Here is a 13,953-nt window from a genome sequence, read left to right on the forward strand (position 1 = left end):
CCCCCTTTTGCACAACTTCAGCCTGTACCTTGCCTGATACAGGCTGGGCTGGTACCAGTATTAGGCTTTTGCCTGTATAGCCACGTGTTGTATTCTGTGTAGATTAATTCACGAAATCCATTCTTCAGTTCTTCCGAAGAGATAAGTTTATTAAGACATAAATCAGGAAAAGAGACCTCAGCCACCGGCGCTACCAACCGACACTCTCCAACTCTCCTCTCCCTTCTCCTCGCATGTCCCCCGACCATTCTATAAAGGAATCTACTAAGATTCCATTCTAAACTCAAAACACTACACCACCTCCCTTACTTCACTATTAAATAGATGTACAACATATGTATAAGTTTAACTTTAATTTTTTTTTTTTATGTATGCGTATGCAACGTGTGTGTATCATACTAATAACATTACAAGACATAATCTTTCATGTAAGAAGGACGTTTCCGAACACGTTGAGATTTGTATCCTTGTAGAGATTCACTGCTTGAGGAGCTATTTTCTAAGCTCCTCCCCACCAACTCACTTGATGGGAATGAACTTAGCTACTCTATTAAGGTTCCAAACCCTATGATCATCAAGTTTCACAGCATTCCTAAATACCTTGATCACCTGAAAAGGTTGACTAAAACCAGATGAACCTAACTTCTTAGGAGGCTTTATTTTAACCCAGTCTCCCACTCTCACTACTGTCTCCTTAACAGCATTTCTCTCATCAAACACCACCTTCCTACTCAACATTTTCTCTTTCTCTCTCTCTCTCTCTCTCTCTCTCTCTCTCTCTCTCTCTCTCTCTCTCTCTCTCTCTTTCCATTCCCCAGTATTGTCAACTTGATTGTCAACCAATGTTCTTTTCTCAGAAACCCACAAAGGCATGATGTGAGTATTAGGTCTCCTTCCTCTAAACAATTTGAACGGTGAAACCCCAGTGGACGAATGCGGGGTAAAACGGTACTCCCTCACTTTTTTATTTACAACACTTTTCCAATTACTGCCCGTCGATACTGCTAACTGTATACTTTCTTTCAACACCTTAATAAACCTTTCCACAACGCCATTACTTTCAGGATGGTATAAAGCAGCCCTTTTATGTCTTACCCCTCTTTCTTGAAGACATTTCTCCATCTCATTGGAGACCAATTGTACCCCATTGTCTGATAAAATTGAAGAAGGAAACCCTTCTTTCTCAAATAAGCTTTCTAAGAATCCCATGACAACTTTAGACTCTACTGAATTCACAATTTTTACCTCTGGTCAACGTGAAAACATGTCAATACATACTAAAACATATCTGTCACAAGAATTTATTTTTTATGGGCCCCAAAATGTCAATTGAAATATCAGATCATGGGCCACTAGCTTGTTCTCTCACAACCATGGGTTGTGTCCTACACTTCAAACCCTTATCACACTGAGAGCATTCAACACAGTTTCTAACCAGTCTTTCAATTTCTATGTCCATGGCAGGCCACCAGTATCCTTCCCTTACTCTTTCTTTTATTTTGGCTATGCCCATATGACTAGCGTGAGCATGCTTTATCAACACATTCCTCACAGCAGCAGGTGGAATTAATTATGTGCCCCTCGTGAGTAGTCCATCCAACACAGATAATTCATTCCTGATTTGCCAAAAGCCTCTCATACCTTCTTCACATTTATTTTTTTCACACCAAGTATTACATACATTAAACATAACCTTTATTAAAACATCATCCTTCTTCAACTCATCTTTCCATTGTTCCTCAGAAATATTTCCTTCCGAAATCTCACACACTCTGATTTTCTCCTCAGAATCTTCACAATCATCCTCCAGCTCGCATCCAATCTCCACCAATCTTGAAAGACAATCAGCCAAGACATTGTCCACACCAGGGATATATGTCACCTCGAAGTTAAATTCCTGTAATGCCACAACCCACTTACGTATCCTATGAGACACTAGGTCAATCCCTTTCTTACCAAATACTTCCTTCAGTGGTTTATGGTCAGTTTTAACCAAAAACTTCCTTCCCCACAAAAACTTCCTTAGTTTGCGTACCGACCAATACACAGCAAGTGCCTCCTTTTCAACCACAGAATAGTTATACTCGGCTCCTACGAATGCACGTGAACTAAATAAAATTGTCCATTCTAGTCCATTGTTCCTTTGCATTAGCACTGCTCCTAAACCTTTGGAACTGGCATCAGTCACAACCCAAGTCTCATCTCTACAGTCAAAGCTACCTAGATTTGGAGCTGAATTCAAACATTGCTTCAAAAAACAAAATTCTTCTTCACAATGTTCTGTCCAACGGAACTCCTTCCCTTTATGCAAAAGTTCTCTTATGGCTGTAGTATTTTGAGCCATATTGTGAATGAACTTACTATAAAACTCAGTCATACCCAAAAATGTAAATACTTCCTCCTTAGTTTGAGGAGATCTCATACTGTTGATGGTATTGACTAAGTCATTTTTTGGTCTAATCCCAGTGCTGCTTATGATATGACCCAAATACTCAATTTCTGCAACATTAAATTTACATTTTGTTTTCTTCAGAGTCAAACCCGCATCCTTCAGCTTTGACAATACTGCTCTCACCCGCACATCATGTTCTTTTTCAGACGAAGCCACAATTAATACATCATCTTGGTAAACTCTGACTCCTTCTAAACCCTTCAGAATATGTTCCATGCTTCTTTGAAACACAGCAGCAGCTGAAATCAACCCAAACGGCATTCTTGTGTATTTGAATGTACCAAACGGTGTAACAAAAGCAGTTAATTCCTGACAGTCTGGATGTAACTTTATCTGATGCTAGGCGGATGCCAAATCTAGTGACGAAAAATGCTTGGCACCATCTAAGAAGCACAACAACTCACATATATTGGGCAGAGGGTAGTGATCCACTACCACCATTTTGTTCAACTCTCTCAAATCTACACATAATCTCACCTCCCCATTACCCTTGCAAGCCATAACTACTGGAGACAACCACTCCGTAGCCTGCACCTTCTGTATAATCCCTTCACTAACCAACCTATCCAACTCCATCTTCATACTGTCTCGCACTGATAACGGTACCCCTCTAACTTTAGCTATTTTGGATTAGAATTGGATTTCAACTTTATTAAGTGCAAATAATTCTTAAGACATCGAATCTTTTTGTTAAATACTTCTGGGAATTCTTTCATCCAAGACATACTACTTTCTTGCTCACTACGTGATTAATTTTCTCCTTGCACATTAACAGAATCAACGGAAAGAGAGCTAGCAATACTCTTCCTACTACACACAGGGAAGTCAGCATTTGGATCTAAAATTACGTTTAGATCTCACTGGTGTAACCAGCTTATTAGAGAATCACCCTTCATAGAAATATATATCTTTCCAGATATAATTATGTCACTAAACTCAATGGTTCCCCAAAAATATCCCAGAAGAGGTATTGGAACACCCCCATAACCTCTAGGTTTGATGTCCGGTTTGAATATTTGAACATGCCCAGCCAATTTATGATCATAAAATGTCTTCGGAATCAAAGTTATCTTGGCTCCTGAATCAAACAGCATTTTAACAATATTCCCGTTGACTTTGACTTCTTCTATTGGGCCATTTGGAGAAAAACCTTCAACTTGAAAAATATTGTATTTTTCCTCCGGATTTCCTTCACTTAAATCAATTTCTTGAACTTTCTTCAAGCTTCTTGTAGATCTGCAACATCTGGTGAAGTGTCCCTTCTTCCCACAGGATTTACACATAGCTTTCCACCCAGAACATCCTTTATTGTTTGCGAAATGGCCTTCATTGCCACATCTGAAGCACTTCCCTTGGTGAAATCCACTGACAGTCTTACTAGACTCAATATTTTTGTTGGCAACTTTAGATTTTTGTATGGTATGTATAAAGTCTCCCTTTCCAGTTTCAAAACCACTCGAAGTCGAAGGCAATTCCTTCCTTAAAACTTCCGTACAGGCTTTCGCATGTTCAACATTCTTAGCAGCCAACACCACGTCTTGTAAAGAAGGATTGTCTTTATGCCACATGCTCTCCCAGGCTTTTTCATAAGAACTACCTAGCGTTAACTGATCTCTTAGCCTCTCCTCTAAGGAAGATCCAAAATTACATGTAGAAGCTAACTTGCGTAATTCTGTTATATATTGTTCAATTGTTTCCCCTGAACATTGAGTGCGTCGCCCAAAATGAAATCTCTCAAGAACGGTACTGATTTTGGGTAGATAGTGCAAGTCCAATTTTTTAATACAAATCTCAAATTCATTCAGGTTAGTGGCCTCTTGGTCTTGAAGTTCTGGAAGATGTTCAAAAATTTCTTGCCCTTCTGACCCTAAGCAATGCATTAGAAGGGAGGTTCTTCTTTCGGCACTTAAAGACGTACCACACACTCTGGCATAATGTGAGAATACTTTTTTCCATTTCAACCATGGAATTGGTGGTTCACCTGGGGAGGATAAAAAAAATGGTGGAGCAGGTACATTCTGCATTATCAATTTTCGATAAAAAGACAAAAAAAATAGAAGAGAAAAAACACAAGAAAATATATTATAGTTGAATTCCAATATTAATAAGAAATCACTATATCCTTCTCTTTATTAAAAAAAAAAAAATGGCAGCCAAAAGAATCCACAGGTGTTGCAGGTTAGCGTACTAGACTCTAGTAAGTCTAAGTCTAGTAACTGCTAGGCAGGCAGACAGTGAAAAGCAGGCTGGGGCCCTGTTAGGGGGCCCCTGCACTGCCCATGCCAGTGGCATGGGCAGTGCAGGGGCCCCCAGGGGCACCAGGACACCCGTTCCCACCAGCCTGTTCCTGGCGATGAAAACCGCCAGAAACAGGCTGGCGGGAAGGGGGTCAGAATCCCCATGGCGGCGCTGCTTGCAGCGCCGCCATGGAGGATTCGCCCAGCCGGGGGAAATCCGGCGGGAAGCCGGGGGAAATCCGGCGGGAAACCGCCGGACCCGATTTTCCGACCGCAGCTTTAGCGCCGCGGTCGGAATGGGCATTGAAGCACCACCAGCCTGTTGGCGGTGCTTCAGTCATTCTGCGCCCTGGCAGTCATAGACCGCCAGGGTCAGAATGACCCCCATAGTCTCTTGTCTATTTCCATGTTGCTCGTGTTGAGGAGTTAAGACAGAAAAAAAAAACACGAGAGAGAGAGGATGGCACACGCGCTTGCTTGACTGAAAAGCATCACGAGACCACTATCGGTGAGCGCGAGGTATATGCAAGCCGTTAAAAGAGCAGGTCAGCTTGTTAAACAGGTGATTACAAATTTAGTAATGTTTGAAAACAAAGGAATTCCCACTAAACGAGAGACTCACAGCTTCAATATAACAGTAGAAATTCCACGCTGCATATCTTGATGTTGAGGTCTTAATTGTAGAGTTCGATCGCAAAACGCTCGTCGCCAAGTGTTGTATTCTGTGTAGATTAATTCACGAAATCCATTCTTCAGTTCTTCCGAAGAGATAAGTTTATTAAGACATAAATCAGGAAAAAAGACCTCAGCCACCGGCGCTACCAACCGACACTCTCCAACTCTCCTCTCCCTTCTCCTTGCACGTCCCCCAAACGTTCTATAAAGGAATCTACTAAGATTCCATTCTAAACTCAAGACACTACACCACGCATAGAAAAAACTCCCATGAATAAGCCACTGACGCAAGCAGGTGCAACTACACCCCATCAGAAATACATTAGTAGTAAAATAGCACTCTCATATGCCAACAACAAGGTTCATTCTTTTCACAGCTTCTAATCAATATTAACATCCTGCAAGGAAATGCCTCCGTGGCATGGTTACCCCCTGACTTTTTGCCTTTGCTGATGCTAAGTTTTGATTTGAAAGTGTGCTGAGGCCTGCTAACCAGGCCCCAGCACCAGTGTTCTTTCCCTAACCTGTTCTTTTGTTTCCACAATTGGCACACCCTGGCATCCAGGTAAGTCCCTTGTAACTGGTACCCCTGGTACCAAGGGCCCTGATGCCAGGGAAGGTCTCTAAGGGCTGCAGCATATCTTATGCCACCCTGGGGACCCCTCACTCAGCACAGACACACTGCTTGCCAGCTTGTGTGTGCTGGTGAGGACAAAACGAGTAAGTCGACATGGCACTCCCCTCAGGGTGCCATGCCAACCTCACACTGCCTATGCAGTATAGATAAGTTACCCCTCTAGCAGGCCTTACAGCCCTAAGGCAGGGTGCACTATACCATAGGTGAAGGCACCAGTGCATGAGCACTGTGCCCTTACAGTGTCTAAGCAAAACCTTAGACATTGTAAGTGCAGGGTAGCCATAAGAGTATATGGTCTGGGAGTCTGTCATGCACGAACTCCACAGCACCATAATGGCTACACTGAAAACTGTGAAGTTTGGTATCAAACTTCTCAGCACAATAAATGCACACTGATGCCAGTGTACATTTTATTGTAACATACACCCCAGAGTGCACCTTAGAGGTGCCCCCCTGAAACCTTAACCAACTACCCGTGTAGGCTGACTGGTTTTAGCAGCCTGCCACACTCGAGACATGTTGCTGGCCACATGGGGAGAGTGCCTTTGTTACTCTGTGGCTAGTAACAAAGCCTGTACTGGGTGGAGATGCTTATCACCTCCCCCTTGCAGGAACTGTAACACCTGGCGGTGAGCCTCAAAGACTCACCCCCTTTGTTACAGCACCCCAGGGCATTCCAGCTAGTGGAGTTGCCTGCCCCCTCCGGCCACGGCCCCACTTTTGGCGGCAAGGCCGGAGGAGATAATGAGAAAAGCAAGGAGGAGTCACTGGCCAGTCAGGACAGCCCCTAAGGCAACCTGAGCTGAGGTGACTCTGACTTTTAGAAATCCTCCATCTTGCAGATGGAGGATTCCCCCAATAGGGATAGGAATGTGACCCCCTCCCCTTGGGAGGAGGCACAAAGAGGGTGTAGCCACCCTCAGGGCTAGTAGCCATTGGTTACTGCCCTCCCAGACCTAAACACACCCCTAAATTCTGTATTTAGGGGCTCCCCAGAACCTAGGAACTCAGATTCCTGCAACCTAAGAAGAAGAGGACTGCTAAGCTGAAAAACCCTGCAGAGAAGACGGAGACACCAACTGCTTTGGCCCCAGCTCTACCGGCCGGTCTCCCCACTTCTTAAGACACTGCTCCTGCGACGCTTTCCCCAGGGACCAGCGACCTCTGAATCCTCAGAGGACTGCCCTGCCCTAGAAGGACCAAGAACCTCCCGAGGACAGCGGCTCTGTTCACCCAAGACTGCAACTTTGTTTCAAAGGAGCAACTTTAAAACAACTGCGTTTCCCGCCGGAAGCGTGAGACTTGCTACTCTGCACCCGACGCCCCCGGCTCGACTTGTGGAGAAACAGCACTTCAGGGAGGACTTCCTGGCGACTGCGAGACCGTGAGTAGCCAGAGTTGTCCCTCCTGAGCCCCCACAGCGACGCCTGCAGAGGGAATCCCGCGGCTCCCCCTGACCGCGACTGCCTGACTCCCAGATCCCGACGCCTGGTAAAGACTCTGCACCTGCAGCCCCCAGGACCTGAAAGATCGGAACTCCAGTGCAGGAGTGACCCCCAGGAGGCCCTCTCCCTTGCTCAGGTGGTGGCTACCCCGAGGAGCCCCCCCCTTGCCTGCCTGCATCGCTGAAGAGACCCCTTGGTCTCCCATTGAAATCCATTGGAAACCCGACGTGTGTTTGCACACTGCACCCGGCCGCCCCCGTGCTGCTGAGGGTATACTTTCTGTGCTAACTTGTGTCCCCCCCAGTGCCCTACAAACCCCCCCTGGTCTGCCCTCCGAAGACGCGGGTACTTACCTGCTGGCAGACTAGAACCGGGGCACCCTCTTCTCCATTGAAGCCTATGTGTTTTGGGCACCACTTTGACCTCTGCACCTGACCGGCCCTGAGCTGCTGGTGTGGTAACTTTGGGGTTGCTCTTAACCCCCAACGGTGGGCTACCTTGGACCCTAACTTGAACCCCGTAGGTGGTTTACTTACCTGCAAGAACTAACAAACTCTTACTCCCCCTAGGAACTGTGAAAATTGCACTGTGTCTAGTTTTAAAATAGCTATATGTGATTTATGTGAAAAGTATATATGCTATTGTGATTATTCAAAGTTCCTAAAGTACCTACCTGAAATACCTTTCATTTAAAGTATTAACTGTAAATCTTGAACCTGTGGTTCTTAAAATAAACTAAGAAAATATATTTTTCTATACAAAAACCTATTAGCCTGGATTTGTCTCTGAGTGTGTGTTCCTCATTTATTGCTTGTGTATGTACAACAAATGCTTAACACTACTCCCTTGATAAGCCTACTGCTCGACCACACTACCACAAAATAGAGCATTAGAATTATCTCTTTTTGCCACTATCTTACCTCTAAGGGGAACCCTTGGACTCTGTGCATACTATTCCTTACTTTGAAATAGTGCATACATAGCCAACTTCCTACACATCCCAATATTTAGAACCACATTTAATCCTCTCACCTTCCATTCAGTTTCTCACTGATAGAAACGGCAGTCACATCGACACTAAATGCCAAATATTTGAGTAAAACACATATATACACATTGTGGCAAAATGGTACAACGTTTTATGTGTCTTTCAAGCAGATGCTCCTGCATCCTCTTTAACTCTGCAGAGTAAAAATAGCATATTTATGTTGTGTGCCTTTCTCCAGGTGGAGAATCGCTGAAGAGCACCTTCGACATTATAGCTGAAGCCAATGAGAATGGTGAGTGTTCGTAATTCTCGCCTCAGTGCCTAATCTAATTAATGGGTCCCACTCTGTAACTCTGGGCAATAGCTTGCTTAATCTCCACAATGGCCCTCACAGCGCTTGGATGCCTGGCTTCACCCTGGGGCTGTCCAGGAGTGGGTGCCTCACAGGGAAAATCCAGGAGGGGTTCCACAGCGGTATGCGTACAGCACCTTGAGACCCTAACGGGTGAGTAGTGCGCTATACATGTGCAAAGGTTACAGTTTTTACCGTTTTTTTTGTTTTCAGTGGTGCAACAGCCCGGAAAGTACTTTGTGATAGACCTTGATACTGTGAGATCAACCAAAAGGATTGCAGGCATGTGCAGCAGTGGCACCTGTACGTGGCGCAAAAACCCGGATGGAAATGTATATATTCCCTACACACAGGCGAAAGATTACAGTAAGTGTGACTGGCTGTCCATGTCAACTAGGTTTGGGTGGGTAAGGTTTGTGGCTTCAGTAATGACCTCTTGATTATAATCAACCTGCCTATGTTGTATTACATTGGGAATCTTAACTTCTTGAGCTATCAGAGGAGAGATGTGTTGTCTTCTAATGCTAAGTAATCTCTTCAACATTCCTTCTCTGTTGTTGCAAGCTTGCAACCACTGTCATCTCGGGTACCGCTCAAACAAACCGTTTTAAGATATAACTTAACTTGGGGCATTTTGACTCTAACCTACGCCTCTCCACTACTTGTGGATATACTGGAAAGCAATGTAACATCATATGTTTGGGGTTTTGACACACTTTATTCAAAATACATAGCAATCACTTTATGCTTTGATATGGACCCCTCTTTGTTGAGAAGGCAAGAAAGGATGCTTGCCAGTCCGAGAACTGGATGGTCCAAGAAAGAGCATGTAATTTTTTTCAGAAGTTGTTTCTACAGCTTTCCAGTCTCTGACCATTACTCTCTCATAGCAGGGTGTACATATTCAAATTATAGGGTAAATGTGTGTAAAGTTCAAAACTTTTGCTCAAGAAGTAGCGAAGATTCTGTATTTTGGGTTGCACAACTTCAACTGTGGAGTAAATCTACTTGAAGGGAAATGTTTCGCAAGAAAATTTTCGTGTTATTTTTTTCCTGCCAGTAACCTCTCGAAAAAAACTTACTTTAAACACTTTTTTCAGCTGACTGTTTTCAAAACAGTTCAGAGTAGAGTATGAAACAGTTTCCTTACCGGAAATGAAAAGGAATTCTATTCTAAAATTTACTACTGTGATGCTGTGCAATTCCTGATACAGCAGAACTCACAAAGCTGCAAACCTCTGATTTTGTAATTCCTGATAAAGCAGTACTAGCATTACTGCTTTTGTAGACAAATTATCCTCCATGCCTCTTGAATCCGGGGATGGACCAAGTTTACTGAACAGCCTTGCATTATCTGCTTCCACAGACACCACTTGACACCATCTTCAAACACCCATCTTTACACTCAAGTGCAGATTCCCACTTTGCTGTCCCAGATTGTTAGGGCTCATACACTGCTTATATCGACAGACCTCCATGCTGACTGAGGAAGCCATTTAAACATGCAGGAGTGTTTAACACAGCGGTGATCCTAAAACATTATAGGTGCATCTTCGATACCCACCCACACAACTTTATTTCTTAAGAGAGGAAGTGATACAATTCTGTACCATGACGTCCAAAAAGCCAATATTTCTGCACCTGAAAGTTGGATGTAAATGATGTCTATAACAAAAAATCGTTTAGTAATTCAGCAGGTTTCACCTTGATCAACATTTTCTCTCCAAAACTGGGACATTTTAAAGACATGTCTCTCCTGGGCTCTGGAGAGGGAGTTGGCTAAGCATGTTACACTAGCGTACATAGGACGTATGTTGACTTGCCCTTGCTCCCATGTTCTCTTTCTTACATTTGTCCCTTTGCGCCATCATACCATGACTGCCCATAATGTACCATCACTAAACTGGTGCCATAATTCTGCCAGTGTGGGCACCTTTATGGCACTCCTTTGCACAATATATATTGGCTAACTACCATAATGCAGAGATACATACCATCAGACCATGGTTTGCCACTAAATATGAAGTGATGCTACTATTATACCAGGGCCAGGACTTTAGTACTGGTGGGCATGATGCCCTGAATGGCAGGGAATGTCGCCATTATGCAAATACTAGTCTTTTGCGAGGGACAGGCGTCATGCAATGGGCTGCATTTGAATAAATGTAGCCTATCTCTCCTAAAGGAAACATGGGTGCATTAAAAAAATAAGAATTGGCAGTGGTGCCTTTGGGACCCCTTACCATTTGAGAATGGATTAACATCACTGTCTTGGGTGTTGGTATTTTTTTGCGACCGGATTACAATTGCAAAACACTGATACATTCCAAGCGAACTTGCATTTTTGGGAAGGACTCGTACAACGTATCCCTTCCAAATTGTGAATCTGTATCAATTGGCAAAGCCATTTTAAAACTCTGTAAAACGTACTAACTCCTAAAATGACTTTAACATATTTGAAAAAAAATATTTTAACAATCACAACCCTGAATCGGAGTGTTTGTAACTTTTAAAATGCTTAGTAGATTTGGCCCAGAATGTGCTGAGAGTAAAAAAAAAGGGTACTGACGAACAAGAAGCTGCAATATCCCAGGCTCCACCCATGTCTACAACAACAGGACAGATTTTCCCAATGAATTTAAAGGGTCTTAAATGATGTACAAGAATGTCAACAAAGGTCGGAAAGTCCCAGAAAACCTCAAGAGAACAGAAGATGTTTGTAGCTTTACTAGGAAGACACCATCCGTGTTAAGCACAGCAGATAGTTGCCTACAGAATCTCTACTACACTTTTGAGAGAATTCTGTGGCTGCAATGAAACATTGCCTCAAAGGAAATATCAAGCATCCAGTGAATGTTACATGAGTAGTGCTAGAGCCATATTACAGAGAGTGCCCTTGGGTCCCAATGGACATTTGCACCCACTTTTTACACCCTCAGGCACTATAGTATTACAAAATGGGCAGTGGATGCAGGTTCAGAGGCAAACATGCCCTAAGGAAGCACACTGACAAAGTGCCCCAAAAAGGTGGTGCACTGTCAGTGTGTCTCCTGGAGGAAGCCCTCTAGAGCCGGTTAAGGGGATCCCATGGACCCCCAGACATCCTCCAGCAGTCAATCACTTCTCCTGCCTGCATGGGGACCTCTAAACCCTCTTCAAAGTGCAGGCCCGTTGCCACCTGCACAGAGAACATGGAGCGTATTTGAAGCAGCTGGCACCATATTTCACTGAATGCACTGCCAACAGGGTCCTTTTGACGTCATGGAAAGGCGGAGGGAGATACAAAGTGTGTGATGTAATTTCCTCTAGTATTTAGATGGTAGCCATGTTCAAGCATCACCTGAATAGTGGAGTTTGGGTCTTAGCTAACTGATGAGACAGAGCCATCATTTGTGTGAGTACCCAGGAGAGGAGGGCTGCTTCAGGTTTCTTCAAGGTTTTAGCGTAAAGTTAGTCAGAAAGTCTGTAAAGTTAGGTGGGTGCGAGTTTTAGATTTCCCAAAAAGCAAAGAGGTGGACCCAACTAAAAAGAATAGGGCAGGCTGGGGCAGCTGGACAGTGGTAATAAACAAGGTTTGGTGCATCAATTGTCCATTTTTCTGAAAAGTATGGTTAGCTAGCGTGGAGCTCCAGTGAGGTAGCCTGTCCACTCTAGTCCATTTCTTCCTTGTGGCAATGTAGGGCAAAGAGACCCAGCAGAGTAGGCTAGCATAAACTTATACCTAACATCAGCAGACCAGGATGGGCAGCAAGAGAAGGCGTCCTACTAGCACAGGCCCAGCAGCAGATGATATGTGGAAGAAGACAAGAATCAGAGAGAATAGGCTAGTTGAAAGCTGCAAAATAGAAGAAAGGCTGCAAAATACCCAGCTGGGTGTAGTGACATACGGCACATAAAACTCCAGAAAAGGAAAGTTTAAAATCTACTTAGACCATAAAACCCTGCACACTGGGGTGATATAACAGAAAGAAACCAGTGATCCCTCTTGCTTTCTCCCTTCTGACAGAAAAAATTGAAATGACAACACAAATTTAAAGCTTTGAAGATGATGTGTGTGGATTTGTATGTCGAAGTACTTTGCAATTAGTTTAGTTCTACTGTGGTGTAAAATAGTACATACGACTTCAAGTGGTTATTAAGTTCTTTCGGTTCATGTCCTAAGTTCACCCCAGCCCCAAACACCACCCAACAAGTTAGCTTTAAGCACTGCATATTATTTTCATCTGGCACTGTTCATATTATGTGTACCACTTTCACACTTTTGGCCTAAATTCTCAATTACTAGATACGTGACCATCACTCTTCGCACTCTGTAGAGAGGCCAAGGATTCCACGTGTATGAAGTCTTAATACCTTTATGAACCACTGACAGTCACTATGAGAAAGACATACCACCTATAGGCTCATATCCATAGCTCTCAGTTGTGCCCCATCATGAATACTGACCCACAACTGGAACTCACCCAGGCGTTTAGAGGCGACTTGTCTCACATAAGTGTCAAATGTTGCATGAAAAAACTACAGAAACACAACATACAGAAAAAATCAAATACTCTTTAAGAATGCATGATGAAGTTAAAATTAAATGTTAACAGGGACCTCATGGCTGTGATCGATTACCTCAAGGCTTTTACAGCTGGTGTTTAATTACTGTCACATCTAAGACCTGGCAGGATTCAATCTGCTTCATGCCCTGCAGGTTGCACACTGCTATGGACTGATTGACAGGCTGGGGGCCCAATTAGAATAGTGCCCTCAGCTCTGCCTGCGCATCACACACATTTTCATAGGTCACTCTGCCATATCTGGCCCAGTCTTAGAGGTGGCCAAGCCACTGAAAGCTCAAGCCTGGTTTCAGCTCATCTTAAGGTCATCTTGGATCTTTGAACACAAAAAGAGCTAAGCTTTCATATGCCTTCTGCATGCCCTCACATCTAGCCTCACTCACCATGAATTAAAGATTAAAACAGTGACATTGGATGTAAAAAGGGGGAGAGAAAAAAAATACCCATCTAGTAGCTGAATTGAACAATGTGAAACCAGAACTTTTTGGCTCAATTCCAGCTTCCCCGTTTCAACAGATTGTGATTGTAGGCAAATATTTTATTTCAACGAACCTTCTTCTTCTTTCTTACCACATATGAAAGCACCTTCAAATGAGTGAGTT

The 13,953-nt window shown here is 43.6% G+C and overlaps 1 protein-coding gene across 1 annotated transcript in view; it reads left to right on the forward strand.

Moving 5' to 3' along the window:
- The window catches only part of LOC138261111 (zinc metalloproteinase nas-14-like), a 44,590-nt gene that overhangs the window by 4,375 nt on the left and 26,262 nt on the right, over positions 1 to 13,953 (forward strand). The window contains exons 3-4 of the mRNA XM_069209768.1: positions 8,673 to 8,726; positions 9,000 to 9,152. Of these exons, the coding sequence (XP_069065869.1) occupies positions 8,673 to 8,726; positions 9,000 to 9,152 (207 nt within the window). The remainder of the gene's footprint in view (positions 1 to 8,672; positions 8,727 to 8,999; positions 9,153 to 13,953) is intronic.

The sequence above is a fragment of the Pleurodeles waltl genome, chromosome 10 (assembly GCF_031143425.1).
Source record: "Pleurodeles waltl isolate 20211129_DDA chromosome 10, aPleWal1.hap1.20221129, whole genome shotgun sequence".
In the NCBI taxonomy this organism is placed as follows: domain Eukaryota; kingdom Metazoa; phylum Chordata; class Amphibia; order Caudata; family Salamandridae; genus Pleurodeles; species Pleurodeles waltl.